The 20088-nt window shown below is 41.4% G+C and overlaps 1 protein-coding gene across 1 annotated transcript in view; it reads right to left on the minus strand.

Moving 5' to 3' along the window:
* Positions 1–20088, minus strand: part of NUP155 (nucleoporin 155) — a 75587-nt gene that overhangs the window by 24358 nt on the left and 31141 nt on the right. The window contains 10 exon segments of the mRNA XM_049769045.1: positions 377–568; positions 2763–2893; positions 6649–6746; positions 8121–8236; positions 10170–10236; positions 12911–13058; positions 14383–14445; positions 15370–15458; positions 16007–16128; positions 19372–19482. Coding sequence (XP_049625002.1) covers positions 377–568; positions 2763–2893; positions 6649–6746; positions 8121–8236; positions 10170–10236; positions 12911–13058; positions 14383–14445; positions 15370–15458; positions 16007–16128; positions 19372–19482 — 1137 coding nt within the window.

The raw sequence follows: 20088 nt of genomic DNA on the forward strand, positions 1-20088 counted from the left end.
TATTACAGTATAACCTTTGCTTGTTGTGATTGGCTCACTGTGGTACATACAGTTGCAGCACAGGAACGTTCTGTGTAGCGTAGCCAAAGCTGCTATATCAGGACCCATGCTTAGTAACTGAATGGACTGTATTAGAGCACCTCAGCGAGCTAAACGGTACCATAATAGAACATTCTGTGTGTAGCTGAAGCTATAGTACTGTATAACCGCACATACAGTGGTCTAATAAATTACCGAGTGGGTACTACAAATAGCTGATAGAAGTGGGGTTAGTCTTATACAGCGAATATAGACCTAAACCTATGTTTTAACTGTAAAATTAGGGGATCGTCTTATACGCTGGAAAATATGATAGTTAGGAAACAAGGCACCATACCTTAGAACATATGGCATCATCAGTGCTATACAGAAGTGGGCAGATATCTTGTAAGTGTGAACTAATGCCATCAACAGCAGCATTATCTCGGATATAGCAGTTGATAAGAGAAGCAATTAAGGCCCCAGTCAGTTCTTTGTCCCTGATGACCAGATCTTTAAAAGTGGTAATTTTCAACTGTTCTTGAAATTCCTGAAAGAGATAATATTTTTTGTAACAAAATATAGGTATATCAGATTTCTACATTAAAATTTTCTTTAAGATTTAATACAAACAAAAACCATTCAGATTTCAATTCAAAAGAGGACAATATACAGAGTAAAAAATTCCTGCAAACTTACTTTATTTTTTTCTTCTTGGGTCACACCCAGTAGTGCTCAGGGGTTACTCCTGGCTCTACGCTCAGAAATTGCTCCTGGCAGGCTCAGGGAACCATATGGGATGCGGGGATTTGAACCACATCCTTCTGCATGCAAGGCAAACACCCTACCTCCGTGTAATCTCTCAGGTCCCTCCTGCAAACTTTTTATGAAATCACACACAGTGGGGGAAGTACAGTAATCTAGTCCAAATCTTTTATTAAAAAAAAAAAAAAAAAAAAAAAAAGAGGGGCCACAGTCGTGGCACAAGCGGTAAGGCGTCTGCCTTGCCCGAACTAGCCTAGGAACGACCACAGTTCAATCCCCTGGCGTCCCATATGGTCTCCCCAAGCCAGGAGTGATTTCTGATCACATGTCCAGGAGTAAACCTCTGAGCATCACCGGGTGTGGCCCCCCTCCAAAAATAACCAAACAAACAAAAAATAAAAGGGAAAAAAAGAGTAGGTAAAGTAAAAACTAGAGACAGATCATAAAGCCAAGTACAAAGATTCACTTAGGTAAACTACGTCTTGGACTTAAACTTATTTTTTCTAAATAATATCATAATTATTATTCAAAGCGTTCTAACATTGAAGATAATACAATGGATAAGGTTCTTGCCTTGCATGAGCTGACCTGGGTTCAATCCACAGCACTCCATCTTACTAGGAATGAGTAATACGTGAATACCACCAGGTGTGACCCAAGAACAAAAAAATGGGGGATCTGGACTAGATTGATGGTACAACGTGCAGGGCATTTGCCTTGCACAAGGTTGACATGAGATCTATCTTACCAACAAGGTAAGGTTCTATCCCCAACCCATAAGGTCCCCCAAGCCTGCCAGGAGTAATCCCTGAGTACAGCTGGGTGTGGTCCAAATCCCCAAATATCAACAACAATAAAAACATACAAAAACTAAAAAAGGGGGATATATAATTTAGGTCATTGATCACCTTGAAATTACATGCAAAACTTTTTTTTTTTTTTTTTTTTTTTGGTTTTTGGGTCACACCTGGCAGTGCTCAGGGGTTATTCCTGGCTCCAGGCTCAGAAATTGCTCCTGGCAGGCACAGGGGACCATATGGGGCGCCGGGATTCGAACCGATGACCTCCTGCATGAAAGGCAAACGCCTTACCTCCATGCTATCTCTCCGGCCCCCATGCAAAACTTTTGTTGATCTGTCTCTACACATATTTTAGGGTAGGAAGAGAGCATTTTAATCAGATTCCAAAAAAAAAAATTTGCAGCTCAAATAAAGCAAAACACTCACAATTATAGTAAACTTCCCACACTGTAACTTATGATTTTGATAGAGGATCCCTAAAATTAAACCTTTTGACAAGCCATTAATATAATTAAAACTTAGATGCATTCAAAACAATCTTCTAAACTGTTGGTTTAGAAGTGGGTAGGACATTTGCCTTGTACACACCTGACCCAGGTTCAACCACCCAGCACCCCATATGGTCCCCTGAGCCTGGCAAGGAGTAATTTCTGAATGAAAAGCCAGGAATTGCCCCTAATCACTGTTGAGTGTCACTTCAAAACCAAAATAAATTAAAAAAAAAAAAGTTAAAAACTGGGGTAGAGCAATAGCACAGCAGTAGGCATTTGCCTTGCAAGCGGCTGACCCAGGACAGACCTGGGTTTGATTCCCAGCATCCCATATGGTCCCCCGAGCCAGGAGAGATTTCAGAACACATAACCAGGAGTAATCCCTGAGCATCACCGGGTGTGGCCCAAACAAAAAACAAAAAATTAAAAACTATGGGGCCAGAAAGCACTCAACAGTCTAAGCAAATGCTTTTGTCTGCAGGAGACCCAGGTTGGAGAGCCACCAGGTTTAATACCTGGCCCCACAGACTCTGTGTGTATAACAACGGAGATTCCCAGTTTCAGAGCCAGGACTATATTCTGAGCATCACTGGATACAGCCCCCAGTTTAAATTAAAAAAACAAAAACAAAAAAAGAAAAGTATGCATAGCAGTAGCAACATGATCATAAAGAGGGAAGAAATCCTACCTTCTGAAGTTCACCCACAATGACAGTGACTTGATGTTCACAAAGAAGTTTCCATAAAGCCAGAGCCTGGTATGACTTTCGAACCAACTGCTGGATTGCCTGAAGTGAAATTTTTTCATTCACTTGAGCCTCTAGTGACAAAACACAACCGATGAAGTTTCTTAAAATAATATATGCTGAACTGCTTTATTTCAAGTAAAACAAAATTTTTCAGCCTAGGATGCAGCTCATGTGTATGAAAACCTGGGCTCGGTCCATAGGGAATAACACGCTTTGTGGCCAGAGCAATAGCACAGCAGATACAGTGTTTGCTTGCAAACAGCTAGCTCAAGTTATATCCCCAGCATCTCATATGGTCCCCAAAGCCTTACAGGAGTGATTTCTGAGTGCAGAGCCAGGAGTGGCCCTTGAGCACCACTGGGTATGACCCAAAAACTAAAATATCAAACGAACAAAACCCAATTTAGTTAAAAAAAAAAATACTATATAATCGGGGCCGGAGAGATAGCATGGAGGTAAGGCATTTGCCTTGTAATCAGAAGGTCGGTGGTTCAAATCCCGGCATCCCATATGGTCCCTCGTGCCTGCTAGGAGCGATTTCTGAGGATAGAAGCAGGAATAACCCCTGAGCACTGCTGGGTGTGACCCAGAAACCAAAAAAAAAAAAAAAGAATTAAAGTTCCTTATCTTTTTAAAAAAAAACCTAATCATATATTATGATTTTAATAGTAATATTTATTACTATTAAAATCCACCTAAATAATACATTTAATATATCATATATATTATGCCTCTGTAGTACACAGAAAAAATATACATAAATATTGGTTTTGTGGTCATATCCACAGTGATTAGGGCTTACTCCTATTTGTGCTCAAGGATCACTCCTAACAGGGTTTAGGGAACCATAATGGGGTGCTGAGGATTGATTTGAGTTGGCAGTATACAGACAAAAGCCCTACCCATTGTACCATCTCTCAGACCCAATATTGCTGTTTTTAAACAATTTACATTTTCTCTGACTATCCATATTTATTTCTACTGCCAAGAAATTCTTTACCCAATAGTAAAGAATTTATCTTGTACTGCATGAAACCTGAGTTCTATCCCAAGCACACACATGCATAAGACCTACCAAAAAAGGACCGCCCCCCCCCAGAAAAAGAGAAACTTATTATAATGATTTGCTATGAAAACAATCATGCAAAAAAAAAAAAATAGCTATAGAAAGTCTACTGGATGAGGGCAAGGAGGACTGGTCCAGGTAGGAAGCTTGCCACAAAGAGTAGGGGAGTGCAGTTAGAGCAAAGAAGGGACCAACTATGACAATGATAGCTGGAAACAATCACTATAAACCCATCGGTGCTCAGAGGCTAGTCCTAGCTTTGTGTTCTAGGAATGACCTCTGGTCCAGATCAGGGAATAATATTGGGTGCGGGGATAGCACTAGGATTGGCTGCATGCAAAGTATATATATTGCTCTCCAGAAAGACAAGACAGTGTATATTGTAAGCAATTTGCTTCCTGTCAAAAAAATCCTCAGCAATCATTCAATGATAAAATCATTTATCACTTAAGTATTGAAATATATTCTAAGAAATTTGAAGGGACAGAGTGATAGTATAGTGGATTGGGTGCATGCCCACGATGACCCTAGATTTGAGCTCAACATTCTTTAGGGTTCCTAGCCCACAAGTAGTGATCCCCAAGTGCAGAGTCAGCAGTAAGTCCTGAGCACCACACCAGGTATACCCCGAAATCAAAAACAAAAACTAGAAATCATGTCGAATGGTGGAGTAAGAGGAAACAATTTAGATTGAAAGTTGTGGAAATACAATATCCTATTTTTCCGCTGTTCCAAATGTACTGTTATTTCAATGAAAAACATAAGGCCAGAGATATAGTACAGGAAATTAGGCATTTGCCCTGTACACGCTAACCATGCTCAATTCCCCACATCACAAATAATTCCCAGAGTCCCACCAGGAGAGATCCCTGAATGTAAAGCAATGATTAAGTCTTGAGCCCTGCTTACTCAAATAAAAACAAATAAATCTGTTCTTTTTTTTTTTTTTTGTTTTGGTTTTTTGGTTTTTGGGCCACACCCGGTGAGGCTCAGGGGTTACTCCTGGCTATGTGCTCAGAAGTCGCTCCTGGCTTGGGGGACCATATGGGATGCCGGGGGATCGAACCGCGGTCCGTCCAAGGCTAGCGCAGGTAAGGCAGGCACCTTACCTCTAGCGCCACCGCCCGGCCCCAAATCTGTTCTTTTCTTTCTTTCTTTATGTGCTCTGCCATGTTTCTTATCTCAAGACCATGGCTTTTTTTTTTTTTTTTGGTGGTGCTTATCGTTATTGTTGGAGTCCTCACTGGATATTTAATACTTCTTTTTGTACTGGTGTAGTGTTTCACCTTCTTTTTCTCCTTCGTCTCTCAAACCGATGAGAGCCTCTAGAAGGATTCTGCCCATTTTCGGCGTATTAGACTTTTACCCGAGTTTATTATTTTTCTCTTCTTCAAACAAAACCACGTAACTTGAACTAGCTGGTCCTGACTCCCAGTTAGAGGGGGAAATAAGGGAGGCACCAAGACCAAACATGTGCAAGACTACTAAGTAGTAGGCTAGGTACAGAGGGGACCACATATTCTAGCAGCCCCGGGGGTGAGGAAAGAGAATAAGGGAGGTAGAATGAAAAAGGAGGTGTAGGGAGGACAAATTGGTGATGGGAATCCCTCCTGATTTTATGTAAATATGTACCTAAAATATTATTGTCAACAATATGTAAGCCACTATGATCAAAATAAAAATTATATTAAAAAAAAAACAAAACAACAAGGGGCCCGGAGAGATAGCACAGTGGTGTTTGCCTTGCAAGCAGCCGATCCAGGACCAAAGGTGGTTGGTTCTAATCCCAGTGTCCCATATGGTCCCCCGTGCCTGCTAGGAGCTATTTCTGAGCAGACAGCCAGGAGTAACCCCTGAGCACTGCCGGGTGTGGCCCAAAAACCAAACCAAACCAAACCAAAACAAAACAAAAAACTAAAAAACAAGGGCCCGGAAAGATAGCACAGTGGTGTTTGCCTTGCAAGTAGCCGATCCAGGACCAGAGGTGGTTGGTTCGAATCCCAGTGTCCCATATGGTCCCCCGTGCCTGCTAGGAGCTATTTCTGAGCAGACAGCCAGGAGTAACCCCTGAGCACCGCCGAGTGTGAACCAAAAACAAAAACCAAAAACCAAAAATAAATAAATAAATAAAAATCTGTTATCAGCTTTTATTGACAATGAATTTGAATTCTCTCTTCTTTTTCACATACTTCCCTAAGTAAATTCCTTTCAATAAAGCTATTCTGTTTCACTGAAAACAGAAAAGTCTGTTATCACAAAGTACATCTTTTTGTGTGTGTGTGTGTGTGTGTGTGTGTGTGTGTGTTTTTTGGGTCACTCCCAGCAGTGCTCAGGGGTTACTCCTGGCTTCATGCTCAGAAATTGCTCCTGGCAGGCACGGGGGACCATATGGGACGCCGGGATTCGAACTGATGACCTTCTGCATGAAAGGCAAATGCCTTATTACTTCCATGCTATCTCTCCGGCCCCACACAAAGTACATCTTATTGAAGAACTTCCATTACTTTCTTTTATTGGGGGGGGGGGCACATCTGGTGATGCTCAGGGGTTATTCCTGGCTATGTGCTCAGAAATCGCTCCTGGCTTTGGGGACCATATGGGATGATGGGGGATCAAACCGCGGTCCAACCTAGGTTAGCACATGGAAAGCAGACATCCTACCACTTGTGCCACTGCTCTGGCCCTCCATTACTTTCTTTTAAACCAATATAAATCTCTAGTGTATTATAAGTATTTAACTTATCAACAGCAATAATTTACCATGTAACTTCCTCTGCAGTTCCTGTTGCATTTGCTGGGTATTTCCATTTTCAGGACGCATGAATCCTATCAGTCTCTGTGGCACTTTGGCAGTAGTACTAAAACAGAAATTCCAGCATGAATAGATGTAAAGTTGTAATGCTGAAAACATGGGTACAGAATTCTCTTTTAAAACCTACTATTTAAATTTTTTTTTTTTTTGATTTTTGAGTCACTCCCGGCAGCGCTCTGACTCTATGTTCAGAAATCACTCCTGGCAGGCTCGAGGGACCATATGGGATGCCGGGATTTGAACCACCATCCTTCTGCATGCAAGGTAAATGCCTTAGCTCCATGCTATCTCTCCAGCCCCCTATTTAAATTCTTAAATATATTTGTATATTGTACAACGACTACTGAAATCTAACTGAAGAGCAATTTTAGAAACTTTTCTCCCACTTTCCTTTATCAGTCATTTCTGTTTGTTTGTTTGTTTGTTTTGGGGCCACACCTGGTGATGATGCTCAGGGGATACTCCTGGCTCTGCTCAGAAATCGCACCTTATGGGATGCCAGGGGATCAAATCGCAGTCTGTTCTAGGTCAGACACGTGCAAGGCAAACGCGCTACTGCTGAGCCACTGCTTCGGTCCCATAGCAGTCATTTCCTTTTTTTTTTTTTTTGGTTTTTGGGTCACACCCAGTGACGCTCAGGAGTTACTCCTGGCTATGCGCTCAGAAGTTGCTCCTGGCAAGGGGGACCATATGGGACACCGGGGGATTGAACCGCGGTACATCCAAGGCTAGCGCAGGCAAGGCAGGCACCTTACCTCTAGCGCCACCGCCCGGCCCCAGCAGTCATTTCTTAACCTCCCTACTACTTCCCTAAACAGTCTCTAAAAATTTGCCTGTTGTTAATTTCCGTTTGTTTTACAAAGAGGTAAAACTAATCTGTGACATAAATTAGGTAGAATGAATTTTTGTATGTGCATTTGGCTTTTGGCCTATCCCTGGCTGTGTTCAAGGCTTACTCCTGGCTCTATGCTCAGAGAGCTGGCAGGGCTCCGGGGACAATCTGTGGTGCATGATATCTAACCCTGCTGGACAGTGTATCAGGCATGTTCCTTGCCTGCTATACTACCTAGCCCAATTTGAATGTTTAATATAAATGCAGTAGGATATGTTATAGAGAAATTTTCCTCTTGACATTAATGAAACCATACTTGAAAATCAATGAAACAATTTAAAGCCCAGAGCATTTTAGTCCAAATTCAGGGCTTGCCCATTAAGTTGCAAATGCCCAGTACATAACAAAAGATATATAAACACACTGTGAAAGTCTAAAACAAGCTAAGTGAGACTTGTGTGAGAGATATAGCCTAAGAACATAAGCAAGCATAGAACTAAACTAACATTGAAATCACTGGCTTTGCAAACTATTAAGACAGAACCTAGGATATATAGAGTATCTACATTAAATCCTATTTATTCTTACTTTGGATTTCCTAATGATCCTCCAGAAAAGTGGGAGTTTCTGTCTAGAAATTCCTGCAAACCTTTTAGTTCCTGTAGCACTGACTCAAGCAGCTGGCAAGAAACACTACTTTCAATCTGTAAAAAAAAGAAGCATTTTCATTAGTTTAAAAATATGAGAAAAGCATATAACAAAAAGACACAGATTCTATGTATCCATAATTGAATACAAAGTTCAAAATGTGAGTAACCCTACAGTTATAAACAGCAAAGTTAATCCTATCAGTTCAAACTGTAGAATAATGTCTAGATACCCACAACTCTACTTTCCAGCTGTTTTACAGAGACATCATTTACAGATGATAACACTGAAAAATCATAAATGAATAACACTGACTAATGTTTTACATTTCTTTTGTTTCTTTTTTGTGCTACACCTAGTGGTATTCAGGGTTTACACATGACTCAAGGAACACAAGAGACGACAAAGATTGAACCGTGTTGGCAAGGCAAACACACTATCCCCTGGTTTTTGTTCAGCACCAACTTTTTACATTTTAATAATCACTATTCAGACTCAGACAACAACACAAAATATATCCATCATTTAGGAAAGCTGCCTGAAGCCTATTCCTAGTTAAAAAAAATGGCACCAGGTCTGAAGTAATAGCACAGAAGGTAGGGAAATTGTCTTGCAAGCTGGGTCCAATCCCTGGCAGGAGACAGGGTCCCTTGAGTCCACTACCTGTGATACCTAAACACAAGAGCCTGGAGTAAGCCCTGAACACAGCCAAGTATAGGTCCAAACCACAAAACATACAAATACTTGAGGCTGGAGAGATAGCACAGCGGTAAGGCGTTTGCCTTACATGCGGAAGGTCGCTGGTTCAAATCCTGGCATCCCATATGGTCCCCCGAGCCTGCCGGGGGTGATTTCTGAGTGTAGAGCCAGGAATAACCCCTGAGCATTGCCGGGTGTGACCCAAAAACCAAAAAACAAAACAAAACAAAACAAAAAACATACAAATACTCATTCTACCTTACATACTTAACAGATTAGTCTTATCTCTTTCTGAACTTCAAAAATAAAATCAGGAACATAGTAGGGTCAGGAGTATTTTCTGAGCACTGGAAATAAGGATCCCAAATGAACAAAGACAACCCCCTCAAAAAACAGATTAAAAATATATCTATATAGGGGCTGGAGCGGTAGTGCAGGGTATAAGGCATCTGCCTTGCACGCACTAGCCTAGGACAGACAGTTCAATCCCCAGGTGCCCCATATGGTCCCCCAAGCCAGGAGCGAATCTGAGCGCATAGTCAGGAGTAACCTGAGTGTCACCAGGTGTGGCCCAAAAACCAAAAATATTATGTTTTTGGGTCAGAGAGATAAACAGGTCAGAGAATAAAGCTCTTGCCTTGCCTGTGGCTGACCATGGTTCAGTTGCCAGCACTATCTATGTTCCCTAGCACATGCCATCAAGAATGACCTGAGGGGCCTGAGCAACAGCACAGTGGTTAGGGCATTTGTCTTTCATGTGACCAACCCAGTTTTGATCCCAGGTATCCCATATGGTCCCTCGAGCCTCCCAGGAGTAATTTCTAAATGTAGAGATAGGGTTAACCTTTGAGCCAGGCGGGTGTGGCCCCAAAACAAAACAAAAAAGAATAACCACTGAATGATAGGAATAGCTCCTGAGTACAGTAGACAGGTATGCCCAAAAAGAAAAAAAGAAAAGATGGGGCCTGAGATAGTACAGTAAGTAAGATGCTTTCCTTGTACATGGCTGACACAAGTAAGTTAGATTTCCAGCATTCTCTAAGGTCCTCAGGCCCTGCAGGAGTAATTCCTGAGCACGGAGCTAGAAGTAACCCCTGAGAATTGGTGTGTGTGCCCCCAGTCCCCCCCCCCAAAAAGGAATTTATCAGTAACAAATGACAAATATGGAAAGCTCAGTGTGTGGACAGTGTATTAGGGAAATGCACAAACCAATACCTGAAAGAATAACCCCTGCTTGATCATAACTAATTATGTAGAGATAATGAGATACTGTACACTTAACACACTTACTGCAGTAATCTCTCTGTTGCCACTCTTGAATATTCTCTCCACTACTAAACTGGCATCCCAGATATTTCTAGAACAAAAAATGTTTATTAATTATTGTGCTATAGGTAAATCAAAGCAATCACAATGTAGTAAGGTCCTTATATCTTGATGCATTTTTAAAAAGTACAATTAAGTTTTCATTTAATTTTTTACTGTCTATGAAAGGATAGAAAAATTTCTGAATTTGATATATCTTTATCTTTTATTTCATATAAAAATGCCACTTAAAAAAAGATTTTGACTGGGAATAGTAAATGAGAAATTTTATAATACAAAAACAAACAAACAGTTGTTGCTTCATATATATATTTTGGTTTTGGGGCCACACTTGGTGAGGCCCAAGGGTTACTCCTGGCTATGCACTCAGAAATCGTTCCTGGGTTGCGGGACACCGGGGGGATCTAACTGTGGTCCATCCTAGGTTAAGCGCGCAAAAGGCAGATGCCTTACCACTTGCGCCACCGTTCCAGTCTCATTTCATATTTTAAGTAAATGATTTAAATAAAAGCACACATATCAGGGGGCTTAACCGGTGGCTCAGGGCATAAGGCATCTGTCTGCCTTGCATGCACTAGCCTAGGATGGACTGCGGTTCAATTTCCAGGCGTTCCATATGGCCCCACAGCCAGGGTCGATTTCTGACTGTATACTCAGGAGTAACCCCTGAGCATCACCAGATGTGGCCCCAAAACAAATAAAACTAAACAAAAAAACAACCACATCTCAAATATAAAATATACTATACATAATATTCTACATACACTACATTTACTACAAAACGCGAAATTATTTACTCCTACTACCATATCCATCCCCTTTAAGAAACTATTTTGACATCTCTCATAGAAAGTTTATTTTTGCCTTTTGAACATGGATTGGCTTGCATATACTTTCCTGACCAAAACCATCAGATGGAGGCCAGTTAAGAGTCCGGAACCTTAATGGGACCAGAGAGATAGCTCAATGAGTCGAATCTGTGTGTTTTATATGCAAGACTACTGAATTTGGTCATTGGCACAAAACAAATCCCAAAAGCACTGCCAGGAAATGATCATTAAGAATGAACCCAGGGGGGCCGGCGAGGTGGCGCTAGAGGTAAGGTGTCTGCCTTGCAAGCGCTAGCCAAGGAAAGGACCAAGGTTCAATCTCCCCCCCCCCATCCCATATGGTCCACCCAAGCCAGGGACAATTTCTGAGCACGTAGCCAGGCGCAAGTAACCCTGAGCATCAAACAGGTGTGGCCTGAAAACAAAATCAAAAAAAGAATGAACCCAGGGCTGGGCCGGAGAGATAGCACAGCGATAGGGCGTTTGCAGACCCAGGACCTACGTTGGTTCAAATCCTGGCATCCCATTTGGTTCCCCATGCCTGCTAGGATCAAATTTCTGGGCACAGAGTCAGGAATGTTAACCCCTGAACACTACCGGGTGTGACCCAAAAACTAACCCCCCACACACACACAAAAAAAAAAAAAAAAAAGAATCAGCACAGACAAGAGCTGGTAGTAGATCCCTAGGTTGTGGGCTCTAAACAAAACCAAACAAAAATCATAGCATTATAATGCTTCTGTAGGTTTCTGGGTCATACCTGGCTGTGCTCACGTATTACTCCTGACTCTGCAATCAGGAATCACTCCTGGCAGTGCTCTGGGACCATAAAGGCTGTCGAGGATCAAACCTGAGTCAGTAAGCCACATGCAAGGAAGGTGACATACCCAACTGTATTACCATTCTGATCCTTAAAATGCTTTTCTACTTTCAAATTTCTCAGAAAACTTTAGAACCAAATAGATAATCCCTGGCTAGTCAGCTCGTGGGTAAGAAAGAACATCTGCAGAACTAACTATGGCCATTCAAGACCAGGAGAAAAACATGATCCTAAACACGTGAGAGTTTAGCTAAGATTGGCAAAATTCTTGTCAACCTTGCAATTGAATGTTCGTCTAGCCAGGACCACCAGAATTATGTAGCTAATTCATAGGCATACACCACTGTGCAATGAGATATTTATAATTTGTGTACTAATTTTTTGTGGTACCTGTGGTACTCAAAGGGTTATTCCTGGCTCTTCACTCAGAATCATTTCTGGCAGGCTCAGGTGATATAAGATGCTGGGGATCATACCCGGATCAGCCATGTGCAAGGCAAGTGTCCTACCCAATGTACTGTCTCTTGTGTATTAATGTTAATGTATTGGGCCGGAGAGACAACATGGAGGTAAAGCGTTTGCCTTGCACAGTGGTTCAGATCCCAGCATCCCATATGGTCCCCTGAGCCTACCAGGAGCGATTTCTGAGCATAGAGCCAGGAGTAACCCCTGAGCAGGGCCGGGTGTGACCCAAAAACCAAAAAAAAAAAAAAAATATATATATATATTAATGTAGACATATTTTGAACATATGTATATAAAACACAGCGATACATACATATATACACACATATATAAAGATAATTAAACAGCTGATTGATGAAAAATAACCTTGCTAATGGAAAAGTAAAACTTAGTAGCAATGACACCCCAAAGAACAAAACAAGCCAACAGTAAATTCTCTCAATGAAAAACTTACAGCTGGTCCGTAAACCACTTATGGCAGTGGTTTATCAGAATTTATTAAGGTAGGTATCACACAAAAGTTGGTATATAACTCCCCATTGCTCAACTTGATTGGCTTAAAAAAAAAAAAAAAAAAAAGAAAAACTTACCCCATGATTCGAGAAAAGTAAATGCAGATACCATTGTGTTTTCCAGAGTATACCATCTCTGCTCCTCCCATACAACTCATACTGGAGGCCTGAGCTGCTGGGTTTCCAGAAGCACCAACTGGAGTTGACATGGCAGGAAAATGTGTACCTTATTCACACAAAAGAATATCAGGCCTTAAAAATTCTGTCCTAGATGTTAAGAACTGTCAGTAACTCTAGAAGGCTGATATAGACCCACTGAGAAGAAAATGCTGGAATAATCAATACTGAATTTAGCTTTTTTTGATATAACAGACAGTCTTAAACCCAAATAAAATTTCCCTGATAGCCTTTCAAGTGTGATCAGTGCAGGATGAAAGGAAAGAAAACTTGCTATCACTGATACTTAAAAATGTGGTAGTGAAACACAACTAGTTACATTTTTTTTTGTTTGCTTATTTTTGGTTTACACTCAGCGATGTTCAAGGGTTACTCCTGGCTCTGTGCTCAGAAATTGCTCCTGGCAGGTTCTGGGGACCATATGAGATGCCAGGAATGGAACCAACATCTGTCCTGGGCAAAAACCCTACCACTGTGTTATTTCTCTGGTCCTCACAACTAGTTACATTGATTTCAGAGTTGGTAATTAAATACTGTGCCGAAAGAGCAAAATTTCCAGAAACAAAACTAAAAAAGCTTATTGGGGGTCAGAGCGACAGCACAGTGGGTAAGGCATTTGCCTTGCATGTAGCCTATCTGGGTTCGATCTATGGCATCCCATATGTTCACCCAAGCCTGCAAGGAGTGATTTTTGAGCAGAGTCAGAAGTAAGCCCAGCTGTGGCCCCAAAACCAAACCAAAACAAAACAAAACAAAAAAACAGAACTAAAGAAACTTTTTACTAAAGATATTCAAGGTCAAATTCAAATACTTGCTTGGATGTCACTTATATTTTATTTTCTCTCACAATTTTTATCTGGGCACCATAATTGTAAAACTTAGAAGCGTGTTTCTTTTATTTTTGGGACCATACCTCGAGGTGCTCAGTATTTACTCCTGGCTCTGTGCTCAGAAATTGCTCCTGACAGGCTCAGAGATGGAACCCGCATCTGGCCCGTGTCTTCTGAGTGCAAGGTGAACGGCTTACCATTGTGCTATCATTCTGGCCCCTCAAATTAATATTTTTTACACTCTACACTAAGAAAAATAATTCTTGGAACCAGAGTGATAGCAGAGTGGGTAGGGTGTCTCCCTTGCATACAGCTGACTCAGGTTCAATCCCCGCCATCCCAGTGGAGCCCCAACTTGCCAGGAGTGATTTCTTAGTGCAGAGATAGGAGTAATGTCTGAGCACTGCCGGGTGTGACCCCCCCAAAAATTATTAATAACAAGAATAACTAATAATAATAAATAATAATAACAAAAAAAAACTCAATGCTAGATCATCAAACAGAACAAAGGAAGCAAAATCCAAAAACACATCAGATAAATACCTTGAGCTGGTGTCCCAAAAAGAAGTGGATTTGAATATGGACTACCACTAGGGAGAGGAGAACCTGAAAAGAAAAGAATGTAAAAATTTATAAAAATGACCCCCAGTGGGTTGGAGAGATAGTATAGAGGTAAGGCAAGGCATTTGCCTTGCATGCAGAAGGACGGTGGTTTGAATCCCGGCATCCCATATGGTCCCGAGCTTGCTAGGAGCGATTTCTGAGCGTAGAGCCAGGAGTAACCCCTGAGCATTACCAGTTGTGACCCAAAAACAAACAAACAAAAAGACCCCCAAACCTTTGAATCTGATCAAAATTAGAACCAAAAACAGTTACTAAGAACTTAGTTCCAAAAATAAGACCTCAGTTCCTTTCCCAAGAAAAAAGTCTCCACATTGCATAAACTGAGGGTAGCACTTGTTGGGGTTTTTTGTTTGTTTGTTTTTGTTTTGGGTCACACCTGGCAATGCTCGGGATTACTCCTGGCTGAATGCTCAGAAATCGCAGGCTTGGGGGAACACATGGGATGCCGGGACTCGAACCACCATCCTTTGTCAAAAGCAAATGCCTTACCGCTGTGCGATCTCTCCGGCCCCTATAAAATTGTTTATCTCTTGGGCCCGGAGAGATAGCACAGCGGCGTTTGCCTTGCAAGTAGCCGATCCAGGACCAAAGGTGGTTGGTTCGAATCCCGGTGTCCCATACGGTCCCCCGTGCCTGCCAGGAGCTATTTCTGAGCAGACAGCCAGGAGTAACCCCTGAGCACCACCGGGTGTGACCCAAAAACCAAAAAAAAAAAAAAAAAATTGTTTATCTCTTTTCTTTTACATATTATTTTGCCCTTACTACTTATTAGAAGCCAAAGATCTTTAGAATATTTTATAGTAGCAATAACAATAAAATATAATGAGACTTATAATTAAAATAGGCTACAAAGTTTCCGAAATTCAAATTTCTTTACGAACAGTTGCTTCAATGTTTCATACTCACTAGAGTAGACAGGAGACCCCAGAACGGGACCAACATTACTTGGAGCAGGGTGAGTGGATGGGAACTTCATTTGTGCTTCACCACCATACCTATAATTTGTAACAAAAGAGGTTGTTTTCAGCATATTAAAAGCATATTGAAAGCTGAAATTGTTCTGTTATAAGTTCTATTTATTTGCCACTCATATGCTTTAAACGGTACTTTATTGTACTGACAGTGAAACATGAGTAGATACTTAATAAAAATGGTCCTATAATACATAAAATTATTAAATATATGCCACTGGCAGTATGTAAAATGATTCTTTAAAACCACATCCCAAAACCTTAGCCTGAGCTAAATATTGTCAAAGCATCCTTAAAGTGCTTTAGAATTTAAATCAATAGGTATTTGAAGAGTAAAAAAGGTGGAAATAGTATTTGAAACAGAAAGAGTTGTAAAATGTAGAAAAATAGAACTTGGAGTAGCTAATATCGCATTCTGTTCTTTTTATATTTCACAACTTTTACAAACAAACCTTAGTAGCATGCCTACATAGTTCTTTGGCAATCCCTCAAAAGTAAATACATTGGCCACTACAGGCCAATGCAACCATATTTAAAATGTGGCCAAGATAAAAGCAAACTTGGCTATCTACCTGAAGAAAGCCCGAGCAGACCCAAGCAGGATACTTCTCTGTCACCAGGCAGCAGTGGAGCAAGCAAGGATAATGGCAAGTGGCACATGCTCTGGTCTTCCAGCAAAAGAGGAGTATCTTCCCTCTACATTAAACAAACATTACAAATGCAAGTGTGGTTGACTGCTCTCAGAGTCAACATCACAGATATATTTATCCGGCACAAGGCAGATATAACTATTTGATAGCTAAATCAAATCAGGTTTGGTATAAAAAGAAGGTCAAGACTGTTATTAAGGAAAAATTTGTTTTAATTCTAGGTCCCCAATTCCGTTTCTGGCTGAACCCCCAGCCCCAAAGTTATCCATATGGCCCTTTTACCTTTTAGAAAATAATCATGGTGGCCAATACTGAGTGAGGTATAGTCATTTGCCAGACACATTTAAGAATTCAGCATATAACAAGATTAACTTTTATGTATGCAGAGTCCCCAAGTCATGGAGCAATGTATAACCTCCCAAAAGCCATTCTGTGTTAAGGGTCTGTGTGTGTGTGTGTGTGTGTGTGTGTGTGTGCATTTTACACATAAATAGCTTTTTGTGAGTAAGTGGTACCTCTGTGTGTGTGTATTTTACACATAAATAGCTTTTTGTGAGTGAGTGAGTGAGTAGTGTCTGCTTGTGCCTGCATGTGTGTGTGCTGGGGACGTTTGTGTGCATTTTGTGTGTACGCGCGCGCACATTTTACACATAAATAGCTTTTTGTGAGTGAGTGGTGCCTGCATGCATGTGTGTGTGTGTGTGTGTGTGTGTGTGTGTGTGCTGGGGATGCTTGTGTGCATTTTATACATAAATAGAAGCTTTTTGTGTGTGGTATGTGTATACCTGCATTTTATTTTTATTTATTTTATTTTGCTTTTTGGGTCACATCTGGCAGCGCTCAGGGGTTACTCCTGGCTCTATGCTCAGAAATCGCTCCTGGCAGGCTCGGGGGACCATATGGAATGCCGGGATTTGAACCACCGACCTTCTGCATGCAAGGAAAACACTTTACCTCCATGCTATCTCTCCAGCCCCTGTACCTATATTTTATACATAAAGAAATAGAAGTCCTTTATCTTTAAAGTATAAATCGTACTCTTATCATTTTTGCTTGTTTTGGGGCCACACCCGGTGGCACTCAGAGGTTACTCCTGGATCTGCACTCAGAAACTGCTCCTGCCAGGCTTGAGGGACCATATTGGGACGCGTGAATCAAACCTGGGTATGTCGCAGGTCAGCAATATGCAAGGCAAAGGCCCTAGCACTTTGCTATCACCCCAGCCTCAAAAATACTTTATAGTACTGCAAGAGTTGGTAGTCTAAATTCAATAGTCTTTATATTCTTTGACTCCAACCCCCAGGGAAGCTCAAGATGTGAACAAGGGGCTCCTCCAAGCAGAGCCATTGCCCCTGGGCTCTTTGAGAGATCTCCCCAAGAACTGAGTTTGCTATTTGTGATTCTAATCATAAACTCCATTTTGTTTTTCACTTTCTAGAGATGGCTTGGAAAATATTAATATTCACACACTACTGCCTTGAGGTTTTCCACAGTATTATTAAGCAAAAAGTGATTCGTAAATGTTTAGTACTTTTTTTTTTTTTTTTTGGTTTTTGGGTCATACTCGGTGATGCTCAGAGGTTACTCCTACTGCTATGTGTTCAGAAATGCTCCTGACTAGGGGGACCCATTTGGGATGCTGGGGATTTAACCCAGGTCCGCTGAATGCAAGGCAAATGCCCCTACCCGCTGTGCTATCACTCTGGCCCAAAATGTTTGGTACTTTTATGAAAAACAAAACCACATAGGGGCCGGAGAGATAGCACAGCAGGCATTTGCCTTGCAAGCAGCCGATCCAGGACCAAAGGTAGGTTGGTTGTTTGAATCCAGGTGTCCCATATGGTCCCCTGTGCCTGCCAGAAGCTATTTCTGAGCAGACAGCCAGGAGTAACCCCTGAGCACTGCCGGGTGTGGCCCAAAAACCAAACCAAAACAAACAAAAAACACATAACTTGAATATTGGACTCTTACTAATATTCTTGAAGATAAAAATTCACTAAAATGGGCCAGTTAAATAATATAGCAACAGGGTGCTTGACTTAAATGTGGTTGACCCAGGTTCAATCCTAGTACCCAATGTGTCCAAAGTCCACCAGGGGTGATCTCTGAACAGAGCTTAGGGGTAACACAAACAAACAAACAAAACCAATAAAAAGAAGTGAAGCTAAGGGGCCAGAGTGATATTTCCTCAAGGAAATAGTGGTGGAACATCACTGGGTGTGCCCCTGCCACCCAAAAAAGAGGTGAGGCTAAAACAATATTACATTGGGTAGGGCATTTGCCTTGGCCAGGTTCCCACTGGTCCCCAAGAACTATCAGGAGAGATTCCTGAGTACAAAGCCTGGTGTAATCCCTAATATACTACCTAGTATAAACCATAGAAAATAAACAAACAAAAAAATCTGATGAGTTGAGGGCCCGGAGAGATAGCACAGCGGCAATTGCCTTGCAAGCAGCCGATCCAGGACCAAAGGTGGTTGGTTCGAATCCCGGTGTCCCACATGGTCCCCCGTGCCTGCCAGGAGCTATTTCTGAGCAGACAGCCAGGAGTGACCCCTGAGCACCGCCGGGTGTGGCCCAAAAAAAAAAAAAAAATCTGATGAATTAAAAAAGTAATAGAGGTAGAGAGAAAATGGACTTATACAGCAGGTAGGGCCTTCTTGCATGTGGATGATCCAGATTCTATCCCCAGCATCCCATAGGATCCCCTTAGCAGCGCAGGAATAACACATCTGAGCATTACCAGGAGGTGGCGAAAAAAGAGAAAATAAAAAGTTCCCAAAAGGCCAAGTAAAAAATAAATTGTGAGCCACATGGCTTGAGCCACAGAGAGGTGGCTCAAGCCGTAGGGCATCTGCCTTGCATGCACTAACCTAAGACAGACTGTGGTTTAATCCTCCAGAATCCCATATGGCTTGGGGAAGCCTGGAGCACATAGTTAGGAGTAATCCCTGAGCATCACAGAGTGTGGTCCAAAACAACAACAAAAAAGGCCAAAGTAACAGTGCAGGAGGTAAGAAATGTGGAATTTTTGGCTAATTCTAGATTTGATTCCTGGCACTACATACATTCTGTGAACACTGTCATAGGCCACTCATGAGCAGTCAGGAATAGCCCTGAGAACTGCCAAGTATGGCCAAGCATGCACCCCTTCTCCATCTCCACTGCATTAGTATGATTACCTGATAATATGAATATTTTGGTTAACTTAGCTATCATTCCTAGTTTCAATGTTTAAAATATCACATTTAAAAAAGGCACAAATTAAAAAAAGTATATGTCATTACCTGATGTAATTTAAAGAATCTTTCGATCTCTTCTCCATCTCCTCCCACATTACTCACAAGCAGATGTCTCAGTTGATCTACAGGTCTAAGCTTATGAAACATAAGACTTCCCTAAGAAATTAAAAAAGTATAATATTTATAAATAGTAGATATATAGCAAGACTGAATGATAGCTAGTGAGCTGGCTAAATTAAATAATTAAGTAAAATCACACAGACAAATGCTTTTAAATACACAAAGCTCACAACAGAGACTAGCTCCTATCAAGAACAAAATCTAGGGCCGGAGAGATAGCACAGTGGTAGGGCATTTGCCTTGTACCTAGCAGACCCAAGACAGACAGTGGTTCAAACACAGCATCCCCTATGGTCCCCTGTGCCTGCAGGAGCAATTTCTGAGTACAGAGTCAGGAGTAACCCCTGAACACCAGCAGGTATGACCCAAAAACCAAACCAAAATAAAACAACCCAAGATCCAGTGCTGGCTGGCACAAATGATCAGAAAAAGGAACTCTCATTCACTACAGATGCGAATTATCGACCTTTTTGAAAACAATATGACCTTCCCTAAAAACTAGAAATTGTGTTCCCATTCAACCCAGCAAGACCACTCCTGAGGATACACTCTAGATGCCCAAATATACAATGCAAATAAGACATCCACACTTCCATGTTCAATAGCCAGCATCTGGAAACAACCTAAATGCCCAAGAAAGAA

This window comes from Suncus etruscus, chromosome 2 (assembly GCF_024139225.1).
Source record: "Suncus etruscus isolate mSunEtr1 chromosome 2, mSunEtr1.pri.cur, whole genome shotgun sequence".
In the NCBI taxonomy this organism is placed as follows: domain Eukaryota; kingdom Metazoa; phylum Chordata; class Mammalia; order Eulipotyphla; family Soricidae; genus Suncus; species Suncus etruscus.